The 18,419-nt window shown below is 41.4% G+C and overlaps 2 protein-coding genes and 1 non-coding gene across 3 annotated transcripts; 2 read left to right on the forward strand and 1 right to left on the reverse strand.

Moving 5' to 3' along the window:
- Nucleotides 1–10,522: 10,522 nt before the first annotated feature.
- On the reverse strand, nt 10,523–10,594 carry Trnaw-cca. The gene has a single exon. It is a non-coding gene; the product is annotated as a tRNA-Trp (tRNA).
- A 900-nt stretch (nt 10,595–11,494) lies between these two features.
- LOC107225324 (protein NATD1) lies at nt 11,495–12,540 on the forward strand. The gene is made up of 3 exons (XM_015665751.2): nt 11,495–11,833; nt 12,079–12,185; nt 12,310–12,540. Exons 1-3 carry the CDS (start codon nt 11,710–11,712, stop codon nt 12,538–12,540), a joined length of 462 nt encoding a protein of 153 aa, XP_015521237.2. The 5' UTR covers nt 11,495–11,709.
- Nucleotides 12,489–18,410, forward strand: LOC107225329 (tetratricopeptide repeat protein 21B-like). Its single transcript, XM_046736365.1, has 6 exons — nt 12,489–14,764; nt 15,181–15,494; nt 15,587–15,921; nt 16,003–16,210; nt 16,294–16,607; nt 17,208–18,410. The coding sequence occupies exons 1-6, from the start codon at nt 12,621–12,623 to the stop codon at nt 17,838–17,840; spliced, it is 3,948 nt and encodes a 1,315-aa protein (XP_046592321.1). The 5' UTR covers nt 12,489–12,620; the 3' UTR covers nt 17,841–18,410.
- The last annotated feature ends 9 nt before the right edge of the window (nt 18,411–18,419 follow it).

The raw sequence follows: 18,419 nt of genomic DNA on the forward strand, positions 1-18,419 counted from the left end.
AAAACACAGGTTCTCGTTTTTCGGCTGTAACTTTTCATTCGTTGCTTGCAGCGTATTGGGACTGCGCTCAATCGTTTTCTCTGGCAAATTTACGTCGAAATAGTGCCAGATTGAATTTATTCCAGCACTTTTCAAAATCGCGAAAATTTTCGCCAAAAATGCAAAGGGGTTAGCCTTACTTTTTTTTTGGGCAAAAAACTTTTGGTCTCAGATTCGATTCAAAAGTCCCTTACCTGACTAATTGGACACTCAGGAACTCAGAAAACGCAGCGAAAAGGGCGTGCGATCACCAGGAGAAAAGTTACGGAGAAAAAAGCACCTGCTGAAAAATGTCGAAAACACAGGTTCTCGTTTTTTGGCTGTAACTTTTCATTCGTTGCTCGCAGCGTATTAGGACTGCGCTCAATCGTTTTCTCCGGCAAAATCACGTCGAATTAGTGCCAGATAGAATTCATTCCAGCACTTTTCAAAATCGCGAAAATTTTCGCCAAAAATGCAAAGGGGTTAGCCTTACTTTTTTTTTGGGCAAAAAACTTTTGGTCTCAGATTCGATTCAAAAGACCCTTACCTTACTAATTGGACACTCAGGAACTCAGAAAACGCAGCGAAAAGGGCGTGGGATCACCAGGAGAGAAGTTACGAAGGAAAAAGCACCTGCTGAAAATTGTCGAAAACACAGGTTCTTGTTTTTCGGCTGTAACTTTTCATTCGTCGCTCGCAGCGTAATGGGACTGCGCTCAATCGTTTTCTCCGGCAAAATTACGTCGAATTAGTGCCAGATAGAATTTATTCCAGCACTTTTTAAAATCGCGAAAATTTTCGCCAAAAATGCAAAGGGGTTAGCCTTACTTTTCCTTTGGGCAAAAACCTTTTGTCTCAGATTGGATTCAAAAGACCTTTACCTGACTAATTGGAAACTCAGGAACTCAGAAAACGCAGCGAAAAGGGCGTGGGATCACCAGGAGAGAAGTTACGGAGGAAAAAGCACCTGCTGAAAAATGTCGAAAACACAGGTTCTCGTTTTTCGGCTGTAACTTTTCATTCGTTGCTTGCAGCGTATTGGGACTGCGCTCAATCGTTTTCTCTGGCAAATTTACGTCGAAATAGTGCCAGATAGAATTTATTCCAGCACTTTTCAAAATCGCGAAAATTTTCGCCAAAAATGCAAAGGGGTTAGCCTTACTTTTTTTTTGGGCAAAAAACTTTTGGTCTCAGATTCGATTCAAAAGTCCCTTACCTGACTAATTGGACACTCAGGAACTCAGAAAACGCAGCGAAAAGGGCGTGCGATCACCAGGAGAAAAGTTACGGAGAAAAAAGCACCTGCTGAAAAATGTCGAAAACACAGGTTCTCGTTTTTCGGCTGTAACTTTTCATTCGTTGCTCGCAGCGTATTGGGACTGCGCTCAATCGTTTTCTCTGGCAAATTTACGTCGAAATAGTGCCAGATAGAATTTATTCCAGCACTTTTCAAAATCGCGAAAATTTTCGCCAAAAATGCAAAGGGGTTAGCCTTACTTTTTTTTTGGGCAAAAAACTTTTGGTTTCAGATTCGATTCAAAAGTCCCTTACCTGACTAATTGGACACTCAGGAACTCAGAAAACGCAGCGAAAAGGGCGTGCGATCACCAGGAGAAAAGTTACGGAGAAAAAAGCACCTGCTGAAAAATGTCGAAAACACAGGTTCTCGTTTTTCGGCTGTAACTTTTCATTCGTTGCTCGCAGCGTATTGGGACTGCGCTCAATCGTTTTCTCTGGCAAATTTACGTCGAAATAGTGCCAGATAGAATTTATTCCAGCACTTTTCAAAATCGCGAAAATTTTTGCGAAAAATGCAAAGGGGTTAGCCTGACTTTTTTTTTGGGCAAAAAACTTTTGGTCTCAGATTCGATTCAAAAGACCCTTACCTTACTAATTGGACACTCAGGAACTCAGAAAACGCAGCGAAAAGGGCGTGGGATCACCAGGAGAGAAGTTACAAAGGAAAAAGCACCTGCTGAAAAATGTCGAAAACACAGGTTCTCGTTTTTCGGCTGTAACTTTTCATTCGTTGCTCGCAGCGTATTGGGACTGCGCTCAATCGTTTTCTCCGGCAAAATTACGTCGAATTAGTGCCAGATAGAATTTATTTCAGCACTTTTCAAAATCTCGAAAATTTTCGCCAAAAATGCAAAGGGGTTAGCCTTACTTTTTTTTTGGGCAAAAAACTTTAGGTCTCAGATTCGATTCAAAAGTCCCTCACCTGACTAATTGGACACTCAGGAACTCAGAAAACGCAGCGAAAAGGGCGTGGGATCACCAGGAGAGAAGATACGGAGGAAAAAGCACCTGCTGAAAAATGTCGAAAACACAGGTTCTCGTTTTTCGGCTGTAACTTTTCATTCGTTGCTCGCAGCGTATTGGGACTGCGCTCAATCGTTTCCTCCGGCAAATTTACGTCGAAATAGTGCCAGATAGAATTTATTCCAGCACTTTTCAAAATCGCGAAAATTTTCGCCAAAAATGCAAAGGGGTTAGCCTTACTTTTTTTTTGGGCAAAAAACTTTTGGTCTCAGATTCGATTCAAAAGTCCCTTACCTGACTAATTGGACACTCAGGAACTTAGAAAACGCAGCGAAAAGGGCGTGCGATCACCAGGAGAAAAGTTACGGAGAAAAAAGCACCTGCTGAAAAATGTCGAAAACACAGGTTCTCGTTTTTTGGCTGTAACTTTTCATTCGTTGCTCGCAGCGTATTAGGACTGCGCTCAATCGATTTCTCCGGCAAAATCACGTCGAATTAGTGCCAGATAGAATTCATTCCAGCACTTTTCAAAATCGCGAAAATTTTCGCCAAAAATGCAAAGGGGTTAGCCTTACTTTTTTTTTGGGCAAAAAACTTTTGGTCTCAGATTCGATTCAAAAGACCCTTACCTGACTAATTGGACACTCAGGAACTCAGAAAACGCAGCGAAAAGGGCGTGGGATCACCAGGAGAGAAGTTACAAAGGAAAAAGCACCTGCTGAAAAATGTCGAAAACACAGGTTCTCGTTTTTCGGCTGTAACTTTTCATTCGTTGCTTGCAGCGTATTGGGACTGCGCTCAATCGTTTTCTCTGGCAAATTTACGTCGAAATAGTGCCAGATAGAATTTAATCCAGCACTTTTCAAAATTGCGAAAATTTACGCCAAAAATGCAAAGGGGTTAGCCTTACTTTTTTTTTGGGCAAAAAACTTTTGGTCTCAGATTCGATTCAAAAGTCCCTTACCTGACTAATTGGACACTCAGGAACTCGGAAAACGCAGCGAAAAGGGCGTGCGATCACCAGAAGAGAAGTTACGGAGGAAAAAGCACCTGCTGAAAAATGTCGAAAACACGGGTTCTCGTTTTTTGGCTGTAACTTTTCATTCGTTGCTCGCAGCGTATTAGGACTGCGCTCAATCGTTTTCTCCGGCAAAATTACGTCGAATTAGTGCCAGATAGAATTCATTCCAGCACTTTTCAAAATCGCGAAAATTTTCGCCAAAAATGCAAAGGGGTTAGCCTTACTTTTTTTTTGGGCAAAAAACTTTTGGTCTCAGATTCGATTTCAATGACCCTTACCTGACTAATTGGACACCCAGGACCTCAGAAAGCGCAGCGAAAAGGGCGTGGGATCACCAGGAGAGAAGTTACGAAGGAAAAAGCACCTGCTGAAAAATGTCGAAAACACAGGTTCTCCTTTTTTGGCTGTAACTTTTCATTCGTTGCTCGCAGCGTATTAGGACTGCGCTCAATCGTTTTCTCCGGCAAAATTACGTCGAATTAGTGCCAGATAGAATTCATTCCAGCACTTTTCAAAATCGCGAAAATTTTCGCCAAAAATGCAAAGGGGTTAGCCTTACTTTTTTTTTGGGCAAAAAACTTTTGGTCTCAGATTTGATTCAAAAGACCCTTACCTGACTAATTGGACACTCAGGAACTCAGAAAACGCAGCGAAAAGGGCGTGGGATCACCAGGAGAGAAGATACGGAGGAAAAAGCACCTGCTGAAAAATGTCGAAAACACAGGTTCTCGTTTTTCGGCTGTAACTTTTCATTCGTTGCTCGCAGCGTATTGGGACTGCGCTCAATCGTTTTCTCCGGCAAAATTACGTCGAATTAGTGCCAGATAGAATTTATTTCAGCACTTTTCAAAATCTCGAAAATTTTCGCCAAAAATGCAAAGGGGTTAGCCTTACTTTTTTTTTGGGCAAAAAACTTTTGGTCTCAGATTCGATTCAAAAGACGCTTACCTGACTAATTGGACACTCAGGAACTCAGAAAACGCAGCGAAAAGGGCGTGGGATCACCAGGAGAGAAGTTACGGAGGAAAAAGCACCTGCTGAAAAATGTCGAAAACACAGGTTCTCGTTTTTCGGCTGTAATTTTTCATTCGTTGCTCGCAGCGTATCGGGACTGCGCTCAATCGTTTTCCCCGGCAAAATTACGTCGAATTAGTGCCAGATAGAATTTATTTCAGCACTTTTCAAAATCTCGAAAATTTTCGCCAAAAATGCAAAGGGGTTAGCCTTACTTTTTTTTTGGGCAAAAAACTTTTGGTCTCAGATTCGATTCAAAAGACCCTTACCTTACTAATTGGACACTCAGGAACTCAGAAAACGCAGCGAAAAGGGCGTGGGATCACCAGGAGAGAAGTTACGGAGGAAAAAGCACCTGCTAAAAAATGTCGAAAACACAGGTTCTCGTTTTTCGGCTGTAACTTTTCATTCGTTGCTCGCAGCGTATTGGGACTGCGCTCAATCGTTTTCTCCGGCAAAATTACGTCGAATTGGCGCCAGATGGAATTTATTCCAGCACTTTTCAAAATCGTGAAAATTTTCGCCAAAAATGCAAAGGGGTTAGCCTTACTTTTTTTTTGGGCAAAAAACTTTTGGTCTCAGATTCGATTTCAATGACCCTTACCTGACTAATTGGACACCCAGGACCTCAGAAAGCGCAGCGAAAAGGGCGTGGGATCACCAGGAGAGAAGTTACGAAGGAAAAAGCACCTGCTGAAAAATGTCGAAAACACAGGTTCTTGTTTTTCGGCTGTAACTTTTCATTCGTCGCTCGCAGCGTATTGGGACTGCGCTCAATCGTTTTCTCCGGCCAAATTACGTCGAATTAGTGCCAGATAGAATTTATTCCAGCACTTTTTAAAATCGCGAAAATTTTCGCCAAAAATGCAAAGGGGTTAGCCTTACTTTTTGTTTGGGCAAAAAACTTTTGGTCTCAGATTTGATTCAAAAGACCCTTACCTGACTCATTGGAAACTCAGGAACTCAGAAAACGCAGCGAAAAGGGCGTGGGATCACCAGGAGAGAAGTTACAAAGGAAAAAGCACCTGCTGAAAAATGTCGAAAACACAGGTTCTCGTTTTTCAGCTGTAACTTTTCATTCGTTGCTTGCAGCGTATTGGGACTGCGCTCAATCGTTTTCTCCGGCAAAATTACGTCGAATTAGTGCCAGATAGAATTTATTTCAGCACTTTTCAAAATCTCGAAAATTTTCGCCAAAAATGCAAAGGGGTTAGCCTTACTTTTTTTTTGGGCAAAAAACTTTTGGTCTCAGATTCGATTCAAAAGACGCTTACCTGACTAATTGGACACTCAGGAACTCAGAAAACGCAGCGAAAAGGGCGTGGGATCACCAGGAGAGAAGTTACGGAGGAAAAAGCACCTGCTGAAAAATGTCGAAAACACAGGTTCTCGTTTTTCGGCTGTAACTTTTCATTCGTTGCTCGCAGCGTATCGGGACTGCGCTCAATCGTTTTCCCCGGCAAAATTACGTCGAATTAGTGCCAGATAGAATTTATTTCAGCACTTTTCAAAATCTCGAAAATTTTCGCCAAAAATGCAAAGGGGTTAGCCTTACTTTTTTTTTGGGCAAAAAACTTTTGGTCTCAGATTCGATTCAAAAGACCCTTACCTTACTAATTGGACACTCAGGAACTCAGAAAACGCAGCGAAAAGGGCGTGGGATCACCAGGAGAGAAGTTACGGAGGAAAAAGCACCTGCTAAAAAATGTCGAAAACACAGGTTCTCGTTTTTCGGCTGTAACTTTTCATTCGTTGCTCGCAGCGTATTGGGACTGCGCTCAATCGTTTTCTCCGGCAAAATTACGTCGAATTAGCGCCAGATGGAATTTATTCCAGCACTTTTCAAAATCGCGAAAATTTTCGCCAAAAATGCAAAGGGGTTAGCCTTACTTTTTTTTTGGGCAAAAAACTTTTGGTCTCAGATTCGATTTCAATGACCCTTACCTGACTAATTGGACACCCAGGACCTCAGAAAGCGCAGCGAAAAGGGCGTGGGATCACCAGGAGAGAAGTTACGAAGGAAAAAGCACCTGCTGAAAAATGTCGAAAACACAGGTTCTTGTTTTTCGGCTGTAACTTTTCATTCGTCGCTCGCAGCGTATTGGGACTGCGCTCAATCGTTTTCTCCGGCCAAATTACGTCGAATTAGTGCCAGATAGAATTTATTCCAGCACTTTTCAAAATCGCGAAAATTTTCGCCAAAAATGCAAAGGGGTTAGCCTTACTTTTTTTTTGGGCAAAAAACTTTTGGCCTCAGATTCGATTTCAATGACCCTTACCTGACTAATTGGACACTCAGGAACTCAGAAAACGCAGCGAAAAGGGCGTGGGATCACCAGGAGAGAAGTTACGGAGGAAAAAGCACCTGCTGAAAAATGTCGAAAACACAGGTTCTCGTTTTTCGGCTGTAACTTTTCATTCGTTGCTTGCAGCGTATTGGGACTGCGCTCAATCGTTTTTTCTGGCAAATTTACGTCGAAATAGTGCCAGATAGAATTTATTCCAGCACTTTTCAAAATCGCGAAAATTTTCGCCAAAAATGCAAAGGGGTTAGCCTTACTTTTTTTTTGGGCAAGAAACTTTTGGTCTCAGATTTGATTCAAAAGACCCTTACTTGACTAATTGGACACTCAGGAACTCAGAAAACGCAGCGAAAAGGGCGTGGGATCACCAGGAGAGAAGTTACGGCGGAAAAAGCACCTGCTGAAAAATGTCGAATACACAGGTTCTCGTTTTTCGGCTGTAACTTTTCAATCGTTGCTCGCAGCGTATTGGGACTGCGGTCAATCGTTTTCTCCGGCAAAATTACGTCGAATTAGTGCCAGATAGAATTCATTCCAGCACTTTTCAAAATCGCGAAAATTTTCGCCAAAAATGCAAAGGGGTTAGCCTTACTTTTTTTTTGGGCAAAAAACTTTTGGTCTCAGATTCGATTTCAATGACCCTTACCTGACTAATTGGACACCCAGGAACTCAGATAATGCAGCGAAAAGGGCGTGGGATCACCAGGAGAGAAGTTACGAAGGAAAATGCACCTGCTGAAAAATGTCGAAAACACAGGTTCTCGTTTTTCGGCCGTAATTTTTCATTTGTTGTCCGCAGCGTATTGGGACTACGCTTAATCGTTTTCCCCGGCAAAATTGCGTCGCAACAGTGCCAGATAGAATTTATTCCAGCACTTTTCAAAATCGCGAAAATTTTCGCCAAAAATGCAAAGGGGTTAGCCTTACTTTTTTTTAAGGCAAAAAACTTTTGGTTTCAGATTCGATTTGAATGACCCTTACCTGACTAATTGGACACCCAGGAACTCAGAAAACGCAGCGAAAAGGGCGCGGGATCACCAGGAGAGAAGTTACCAAGGAAAAAGCACCTGCTGAAAAATTTCGAAAACACCGGTTCTCGTTTTTTGGCTGTAACTTTTCATTCGTTGCTCGCAGCGTATTGGGACTGCGCTCAATCGTTTTCTCTGGCAAATGTACGTCGAAATAGTGCCAGATAGAATTTATTCCAGCACTTCTCAAAATCGCGAAAATTATCGCCAAAAATGCAAAGGGGTTAGCCTTACTTTTTTTTTTGGGCAAAAAACTTTTGGTCTCAGATTCGATTTAAATGACCCTCACCTGACTAATTGGACACCCAGGAACTCAGTTAATGCAGCGAAAAGGGCGTGGGATCAACAGGAGAGAAGTTACAAAGGAAAAACCAGCTGCTGAAAAATGTCGAAAACACAGGTTCTCGTTTTCTGGCCGTAACTTTTCATTCGTTGTTCGCAGCGTATTGGGACTACGCTCAATCGTTTTCCCCGGCAAAATTACGTCGCAATAGTGCCAGATAGAATTTATTCCAGCACTTTTCAAAATCGCGAAAATTTTTGCCAAAAATGCAAAGGGGTTAGCCTTACTTTTTTTTTGGGCAAAAAACTTTTGGTCTCGTATTCGATTTGAATGACCCTTACCTGACTAATTGGACCCCCAGGAACTCATAAAACATAGCGAAAGTAGCCCGGGATCAACAGCAAAGAAGTTACGATGGAAAAAGCACCAGCTGAAAAATGCCGAAAATTCAGGTTCTCGTTTTTCGCCTCCAACTCTTTGTACGTTGCTTGCAGCGTATTGGTACTGCGCTTAATCGTTTTTTCTCTCAAAATTACGTCGGAACAGCGCACCAAAGAATTTATTCCCGCACTTTTCAAAATAGCGAAAATTTCCGCCAAAAATGCAAAGGGGTTAGCCTTACTTTTTTGCCAAATGTTTCACTGAAAATGTGTGATTTTAGCTTCGATTTGTACGACTCTTTCCAGACTCATTGTGCCACCAGGAACTCAGAAAACACAGCGATCAGATTGTAGGACCAACAGCAGCGAAATAGCGTAAAAAATCCCTCGCTTTTTGGCTGTATTTCTCGATCCGTTGGCCGTAGTGCATACTGACCGCGGTCAATCTGTCCCTCTTGTACAATCAGGTTCGTATGGTTCATTCTCAAATCATCCTTGCATAGTTCGATGCAGTCAGAAGTTTCACCAAAAACCTCACCATGCCAGCCCTACTCTTTTCAGCACACAATCATTATTTTAGAATCGGTCGACATGATCTGTCACAGACTCACTACGCCCTTCCGAGTGCTAGGAAGAGATTCAACAGAGCATGCGACCCACAGTTGAGGAAATTCAAAAAGAAAATTTTTCTGAATATTCATTCTTTATTTATGTCTGTACATGTCTTCCCCTAATAGCGTTAATACACGACAGGCATATTCAAGACGCATCGTAGCTCGTAGAGGTGTTCTAATCCTGTACGCAAGCCGAAATTCCGGCTTTTCTTACTGGACTATGTGTGTAACTATACGAAAAATTATTGATCTTATCGTGCTCAAAACGTTGTATACCTACTTCACATCTATCTTCACTACTAGTATATAATTACCTAGACTTTTTATTAAATGCTCAACCGAATATCTGTACCCTTTGCCATCCACTCTTATGTTATTTCGTAATTTGTCAAATTACTGCACACTCACACTCAAACACTTGGCCTATAATCGAGTTATATCGTCAAAAATAAAACTGCCGAATTGTAAATTTGTGATTATTTTCCACCTCCTCAAGAATCTGTCCCAAATTTTATGTATTTCAGCCGTACTCTTTGATTATCTAATCGCAGCGTATTCAGACTGAGTGCAATCGATCCTTTTCGCAAAATGATGTCGATACAGAGCATCGGAAATTTTATTCCATCATCTCTCAAAGTCATCGAAATATTGAAAATAATCCAAAGGGGTTCGTCTCTCTTGCTATGTAATTTTGATGCCAATATTTCTTCTGTTCAATATCAAAGCTCAGAGTGTTTGTACTCATCCAATCATGGCACCTCACTCAAGTGAGTTACTAGTTTATGGATGGAGAACTGGGATATTCGAATCGAAGGATTGGTGCGGCTGGGTGTGATCGTTCCAATGTCTCACGTCTTTCATTATTCTGGCTTCATTTTTCTCACATAAGTGAACTGTACCCATAATGGTCCTTGCCATTTCAATTTCTCAGCAATCGCGGTCTTCGCAAACTACACAATAAATTCAACAGGCGGCAGTTTTTCCGGATCACCATACAACTTAAATCCTTTCTACTTTGTATTCGGCCTGATATGCCCATAGTTATGGTAGGATTAAACAAAAATTACGTCGATCCGATCGTCACTTTATTTCATTATATCAAGCTTAATGCAATACACTTTCAATCGCTCCAGTTATATCAATTAATACATAATTTTTATAAATTGCACAAGACAGATTTATTCATTGGTAGCTGTTTTTGCTCGTTTCCGATCAGACCTCAGAGAAAAAAGGGCTATTTCATTTTGTCAACTTCAATCGTCTCCCCATTTCTATGTACTCGTCTATAGGAACGTGTAGAAATTGACATGGTATTTGGAGCACTCAGCCAGGCTCTGACATAAGGATCTTCATTGTTCCGCATGCAACAATCAAACGTTTTTATTTTACAATTAGTCTGAAGAAATTTCCTGCTTCATTTTATTTCTCGATGTACACAACGTGAAATTTTTGTAATTCTGGAAACGATTCTCATTCCATTCTACCATCTTCCAAAGTTAAAATTCAACAGAAGTAATTACTTTAATACCCTCGATTGCAGTGCGAACTGCCAATGTAAATTTCATGGCTAAAGAAAATAGAAAAAAAAATTCCCCTTGACCCCGACGTGATTTGAACACGCAACCTTCTGATCTGGAGTCAGACGCGCTACCGTTGCGCCACGGAGTCTCTTGTGAGGACTGATGTACGTTGATCAAATGAACAAAAGGATTTATTTCAACGGATCGCACATCTGTCCATTTGTTTCAAAATTTGACTATTATCACAGAAATCACGATGCTTCATTGTAATTGATACTGGTCACAGCTACTAAATTTTAATTTTCAACAACGCTGAATGGCTTAACTAATCGAAGCTTCTCGAGAAGATAACGGCCGTTGGACGTTGGCTGATCCTCTGTAGATTGCGGAGTGTCACCGTAGGTAAGATTATTCAACCGACGAAAGCTAGAGAATTGGGCGACATCAGCTGTAAATGAAAAAATAATAATTTAAACCAAAAATATATCGTTTTCATTTTGAAATGAACTCCTCAGCATGAATTTAATGACGGCGTTTCTGTCGTATCTCAGTAACATAATATATGTACCTATACCCCCTATTTATGGTTTTTCCAACAATTACTGCCGTAAGAGCGAACAAATTTTGACATTTCATGTTTATTCTAGCTGGATTACTTGCGGGAACAATTGAATCAACGATATTCATTGAAATTCTGATAGACGTCAATCAATCAATCAATCAATACATGAAATGCGGCGACTCATATCTTTCAGTTTTTTTAATTTTACTAATGATTTGGATTTGTGAACATATTTCATTATAATTAACTCCAAAATTCACTCGGTGCAATTGTTTTCGATTTATTTGAAAGACCGTAATACAGTCTCGGTTACGGACGGTGCGTTACGTTACAGAGAAATATTTGTTCAAAATGGCCACTCTAGACGAAAATGGCCTCTTTTATGAGCAAAGTGGTCCCCTTCACCAAAGCGTGGAAGCACGTGTTACAAGCATAGCCTTCCGTTGCCTAGCAACGCGACGCCATTGGCCAAGATGCCTTGATAGGGATTCAGTTGGTTGTCTAAAACGTTGCTTAACTGTAAGTCCGTTATCGTTGATAACTGACTCGCCGAACAAAGTTTTACAACGCATGGAACTATCTGGCTTCTTCTAAGCTGAAATTGAATTATCATCGAAGAAGATGAAGCCAATCAGCCACTAGGGTTATCCTGCGGTAGCGATAAATCGCAGTAAATCACAAGACAACAAAATTCCAATCACATGCTTCGGCTTAGTACCTTAATTACTGCTCGTATTAAGTCAGCGATACGACCGATCGGCTTAAGGTACTTGTACGGTGTTAATCATGATCCTGGTGTATTCTACGTGAAGCTACACCCAAATGGTATACCTTAGTTTTCAACTAACGAGTGTTCGATTACTGCATTACCAGTTCTCATCTCCAATTAATCATGTTGGTCAGTTGTTTTTTCTTATCAATAAATAACGTACTGCTCACATCACCTTGGATTATAATTTTGTTGGCAGCTACTCGGCACTCAATTCAAATAATCATTCATTAAAAACTCATAACAAAGTATTGCCGACATCAGTAGCTTTCAGCTCAATTTATTTATTCTACTTCATCAGATCGTGCGGTACTTCTTTACAAACAAAATGATCGGGTATTGGACATGTATGCCGTAGAAGTACCAAAAAAACACGAGGGAAAAGGATTGGGAAGGCTATTGGCAGAGGTAATGAAAGATTACCGTGATTACATTCACGAACGATTGAAACGTAATCGCACGACGAACTAAACACGTGAATTAATCATCTTGTTCTTATCTGATTTAATCCTGATTTTGTCCAACGTTTCAGACAGCGTTCATTTACGTAATTGTTCGCAATTATCGCATGCACCTAACTTGTACGTACCTGCAACGCTATTACGAAACAATCAAGACGCAACAACTCAGTGCATATGTGGTTGGACCTCCGCACCTTTTAACTGGTCCTCATCCAGTGGCAATGTTTTCTACTGTAGAGGCCGATAGGCTTGAAGGCATGCCGGATCCTACGGACACGAAGAACAGATTCAATAAGGACTAGTGTCGAATTAAGGACTTGACATTTTTAGAGATGAAATAAGTCAAAAACTTGTTATTAGACCGTTAAAAAAAAAAAAAAAAATGGATGAGACCGAGTATAAAGCACTGATACAGTGGTACTGCCGCAAAAAATATTATAATGGCATGTTAGTCCACGCGAAACAAGCGTGCGATGCTCATCCGGCTAGCGAAAACTTGAAAATTTTACTCGCTTTGGCTTACGCACTGATAGGACAAGGCAGAGACGCTGCTAAGGAAGTTTCAGGATTAATTGGCTATGGAGATACAACGCTGGCTGCTTTATTAGTGCAAAGCTATGCTCACAGATTTGGCAATAGTATTGATAGAGGTGCATTGACTCAGCTAGACGCCCGTATCCGCGAAGATAAAAGAAAAGCTACACCTCAAGCACTAACATTGGCTGGCACCGTGCTGTTTCTACTCGGTAAAGTCGAAAAAGCTAAGGAATATGCTGACCGAGCATATAAGTTAAATCCTACGAATATGGATGCGCTATTGATCAAAGGATGGATTAGTTTGCACCTACCAAAAGAGGGGAGCGCAGGAAAATTCACAGATTACTTCGAGCAGGCTCTGAAACAAGACAGAAAACATCTTAACGCTTTACTTGGCTCTGCAAGCTACAAAGAACAGAATGGAGACCACGAAAGCGCGATATCTATACTTAACTCGATCATAGTTCGATATCCAAAACTGTCCATGCCGTTGATAGAAAAAATGTCCAACCAATTGGCCATGAAAGATTGGGAACAGGGGCTAGAAACTTCTAACAGAATACTATTACTTGATTCAAACAACACAAGCGCCGCAAAACTTAAAGCTATAGCATCGCTGTGCAGGGACGGCGACTACACCGAAGGGTTAAGATACTTGCAAACATTTTTCAGATACTTGTTGCTATCGGAGCCTAAAAATATACACCTTCTCATAGATGGAGTGCAATTATTCTCTCGAGTAACCGGACGGGATCCAGCCATATTAACAGAGCTGACAAAAATCACTGAGAAATGTGTACAGCAAAATCCTCAGAGCGGTGAACTGATGGTTGAATTAGGGAACCTGAATGTATTCATGGGAAAAATCAAGGATGCCGAACACTGGTACCGCAGTACGGTACGAATCGACGAATCTTCGCTGCCAGCATTGATGGGACTGGCGCATTGCCAGCTACTCGACACTTCTTCAGGGGCGACAGATTTGGCCAGACAGCAAATTGACTTTCTCAGAGAGATACAGGTAAATGCCACAAGTCCCAAAATTCTGTACATGTCAGCTAAATTGAGCAATCACGAGCCAAGTATAGCTGTAAATTATCTGGACATGGCAGCCATGATATTGCTGGAAGACTCTAAAGGTATTCCTTACGGATTTGAGTATCTCAAAACTTTGAATCCGGATTTTTGTTTGGAAATTGTAAAAGAGTTCTTGATATATTTACCAAGCACGTCAATTGGCAGTGCTCCGGAAGAGAAGAACTCGTCAAGCGATACGTTGAAAAAGCAGTGCTTGAATATTCTCGAAAAAGTTTGCGACGCTTGTCCTGGCTTAGCGGCAGCTCTGATGTTGTTGGGAAAAGTCAGATTGCAAAATGGGGACTTTGACGGAGCTTTGGAAGCATTGAGAAAACTACTAGATTCGGTTGATCCAACCAGCGCACCAGGTCACTTGTTAATGGCTCAAATTCTAGCTCGCCAAGGAAAGTATCAGCAGGCTTCGCAAAGTTTGGAAGTTGGATTGAGCTACAATTTTAAAGTCAGAGATGATCCCATGTACCATTTGATCATTGGACTGGTCGAGAAAGAAAATGGAGACCTGAATAGCTGTATTCATAGTTTGCGTGTTGCTATGTCGTATGCCGGTCTAATGCCTGGCGAGGGTATATCAACAACCACTTCGATACCCACCGCAGACAAGGCGACGCTTTACCTTGAGCTCATATCTGCTTATAGTAAAGTCAAAAAGTATAATGAAGCAATTTCACTTATGGCGGAGGCTACGGGGGAATTATGTGGCACTGTTGAGGAGAGTCGCATAATAATCGGAAATGCTGAACTCTGTCTGGACATGGGCGATGTAGACCAGGCCATAAGTCATTTATCAAGAGTTCATCCAGGTCAGCCTTACTACTTGCAAGCGCACACAAGACTCGCTGAAATTCACCTCAAGTGGAGAAAGGACAGGAATGCTTTTGCCAAGTGTTTCAGGTGAGATATCGTGCGAACAAAAAACTAATCCGGGGTTGAAGTCGGTAGCGTTAATTTAACGAATGACTGGAAAAAAAAAACACTTTTTTGCAACTTGAGTATTATTCTGAAGTATTCGAGTTTGATAAACATGAGTATACTAATACTGATTGTGAGAAATAATGACATTTCATCAAAATGCATCATTGGATTGGCGTTACTTGCTTCCACTATTAATTTCTCTCATTAATGATACTGTAGTCAGGACGGCTAGGTGGTCTAGTGGAGTAAGTCTCCGGTAAAGCATCTCTAGATACCAGGTTCAATTCCTGGCTTCGTCGTTAATTTTTCAACTCACCTGAAAATTTTCGAAATTGTACTCTTTCTATTATAAATAAACCAGCTTGTACGTAACCCACCATCGTTTTTGCAATCAGAGAACTAGTCGAGCACTCTCCTGGTCCGACAACATACAGCATGCTTGGGGATGCCTATATCGCCATTCAAGAACCGGACCGCGCGATAGAAGCCTATGAACAGTCCCTGAAGAAAAGTCCATCGGACAAAATACTGGCTAGCAAAATGGGAAAGGCACTGGTCAAAACACACCAATACGGAAAGGCAATAAATTACTACAAAGAAGCAACGCGCCAGGAAGGTTGCGGTGATCTGAAATTGGATATGGCAGAATTGTTCATGAAAATGAAACAGTTCGACAAAGCGGAAGCCACTCTTGCTCAAGAGTTGCAAGTTAAGTCCTTTTGACTGAAATGAGTATTGGCTATACACATCAGTTTCTCGTCCAATGCCCAAATTCTCACAGCGATTTGTGATCGTTTACAGATTGTCGCAATGCAAACGACCTACAGAGCTTAGAACTGCGAACAAAACAGCTACTGTTACTGGCCAAGGTTCGCAAAAGAGCAGGCAATACGCAGGCAGCCCTCGCAACTCTGCGTGAAGCCAGAGAAAATCAGAGTAGGGCTGTTCAGAGAGCTGCTGTCACGCCTGGTTCAACAATGCAGAAGGAGTTGCTGGCTCAAATATGCTCGAGTATGGCGGAGCATGCTTCATCTCTGAGAGATTTTGACCAGGCTATCGTCTACTACAAGGAGGCTTTGAGTCACAATTCTAGTGACACTAAGGCTCTGCTTTCGCTCGCCAAGATTTACATGCAGGTATATATGACATGTTCTACTCAAATGCAGCAAGGCTTGCAAAGAAATTTACGCCAGATCACAAGACCATATTTTTTGTAGGTAAACGACCTGGATCGTTGCGCTCAAAACTGTGCAGCCTTACTAACAATGGATCCGAGCAACGAGGCAGCACTGGTGATGATGGCTGATCTGGCCTTTCGCAAAGTGGATTTTGAAACTGCTGCGTTCCATTTTCGTCAGTTATTAATTCGTCAGCCAACTTATTGGACAGCGCTGGCAAGACTGATAGAAGTTTCTCGTCGAACAGGTAGAACAACGAGGATCCAATGTTAATTATTTTTCTGCGAGCGAAGCAAAGTTTTCATTAAATAAACGAAAGTCGTACCCTAGGCAACATGGATGACCTTCACGAGTGGATCTCTAGGGCAGAATCTAGTATGAGTGGTTCAAACCAAGAAGCTGGCTTCTCTTACTGCGCCGGTCTGTTAGATTGGAGACTTGGCAAGCTGAATTCTGCGCTTCGGTACTTTAATGCTGCTCGACGAGATCCGGAGTGGGGTCAGCAGGCCATCTACAACATGATTGATATATGCTTGGACCCTGACGATGACTCTGCGCTAACCAATGATACTTTCAATGACAGTGATTCTGAGTACCAAGATTCAAGATCACTGGCATTGAAAACAGCTCAACGCTTATTGCAGGTACCATATTATCATACATTTGAAAGAGAGTGACGTTTCAAAGAAATTCTATTACATTGGAAAGAAAAGTGCGAGTCATATTCAGGGAGGTGGGAATTAATAAACCTGTAAATATACTGAAAGTTACGGTAACTAGATAGTACCTAATAACTTTTTTAAACTTAGCAGTGTTTTACAGGATAGTGACTATCTATTAATTAGGTAATATCTAGATGAAGATACAAATATGCGTATACAAGTTGTCGATAAAAATGCTTCTAGATAATATACAAGATAGTTTTTCAGGCAATTATCTCCATAAAATGTAAGATTATCTATTTAAGATTAAACTTAAATCTAAAATCATATTTTCGGTACATGATTTGTTATGTATTTTATCTCATAATCTATACTCGCTTTGCTGCACATGATTTGTCATGTGATTTGTTATGTATTAATTCGTATCCAAATGTTAAATTACATGATAAAATACATCGGAATTTCGGTAATAACGCTGTGTGATCCATCACAAAATAATTTTCATTAGGCACATTACCTGATAAATTTCAGGCCTCCAAAAGTAAGTCGAAATAACGTTAATTCCAATAATTTTGTACCCAGGAACTGAACCCAAAGGGAGGCATCCAGGAGATGCTGACCCACCGATTGCTGGGTGATTTCTTCCTCTTGGCGACGAAGCAGAAGGGAAACATTGAGCGTGCCCTACAAGATTGTACAGCTCTGGCGAGCCAGGATGCGCTCAAGGATCACGTCGGTCCAGCGCTGGGCTTGGCTACGGCTCACATCCTGCTTAAGCAAACGCCGCGAGCACGCAACCACCTCAAGAGAGTTTGCAGGAATGTTTGGTCCTTCGAAGATGCCGAGTACTTGGAACGTTGCTGGGTCCTGCTGGCCGACATTTACGTCCAGTCGAGCAAATACGAGCTGGCCAACGAGCTGCTGAAGCGCGTTCTTCAGCACAACGCGACCTGTGTACGAGCTCACGAATTGTCCGGCTACATAGCCGAGAAGGAACAGAATTATCGCGAGGCCGCCGTCCAGTATTCCCAGGCCTGGAAGTACGGAGGAAGGTCGAAACTCTCCGTCGGCTACAAACTCGCCTATTGCCATATGAAGAGTAAGGCTTACGCTGATGCCATTGAAACTTGCAACGAAGTGTTGAAACAAAATCCGGATTATCCACGGATAAAAAAAGACATACTGGAAAAGTCTATGAACAATTTGCGAACTTAGTTTTACAAATATCATTCTACCGAAAGGCAATATTTGCATGCAAATGAGATTGTACCGGGAGAATTCCTGGAAATCGTATGATTTCAAAGACGCTTCGCCGGCAGATAGATCTCCGAAGTTACGTACGAAGTATTTTACTGCGTGTAATATGTAACTACGGCTGCCCATTTGACTCCCAATAACTGCAAAAGAATAGAATTTCTAATATGATCCATTCCGATTTCTTTATCCGAAAATTCGAATAAAAACGAATTTGAAGGAGGACGATCCGAATAGCTGCGAAACGTCCTTCGAAATGTTCGCTTTCAGGGAATCCTCCCGGTATAGTTGATTATTAAATGAATTATTCCGTCCACTGTAATCGTAAGCATTAATCGCTCATAAAACTGAGAAACAAATATTCACTGCAACGACGTTTAAACTTTCACTCCTGACAAATAAAATGCGATCCGATTGAATTTCATTCTTTTTTATTTTCACTCGTCGTTATGAAAATTTCTGCCATTACGAATTTTTATGGAAATTGAAACATTTTGTATTATTTCGTACAAAATTGTAAATATGCATAGTTTTTCGTAA

The sequence above is a fragment of the Neodiprion lecontei genome, chromosome 4 (assembly GCF_021901455.1).
Source record: "Neodiprion lecontei isolate iyNeoLeco1 chromosome 4, iyNeoLeco1.1, whole genome shotgun sequence".
NCBI classification, from domain to species: Eukaryota; Metazoa; Arthropoda; class Insecta; order Hymenoptera; family Diprionidae; genus Neodiprion; species Neodiprion lecontei.

Excerpts from the sequence above, each read along its gene's own strand:
- LOC107225324 (XM_015665751.2), top strand. The coding sequence starts at position 11,710 with ATGCTTCGGCTTAGTACCTTAATTACTGCTCGTATTAAGTCAGCGATA. Across the intron at positions 11,834-12,078 it reads CGTGAAGCTACACCCAAATG|ATCGTGCGGTACTTCTTTAC; the intron begins GTATACCTTAGT and ends CTACTTCATCAG. Across the intron at positions 12,186-12,309 it reads TGGGAAGGCTATTGGCAGAG|ACAGCGTTCATTTACGTAAT; the intron begins GTAATGAAAGAT and ends CCAACGTTTCAG.
- LOC107225329 (XM_046736365.1), top strand. The coding sequence starts at position 12,621 with ATGGATGAGACCGAGTATAAAGCACTGATACAGTGGTACTGCCGCAAA. Across the intron at positions 15,922-16,002 it reads TCGCCAAGATTTACATGCAG|GTAAACGACCTGGATCGTTG; the intron begins GTATATATGACA and ends TATTTTTTGTAG. Across the intron at positions 16,608-17,207 it reads CAGCTCAACGCTTATTGCAG|GAACTGAACCCAAAGGGAGG; the intron begins GTACCATATTAT and ends TTTTGTACCCAG.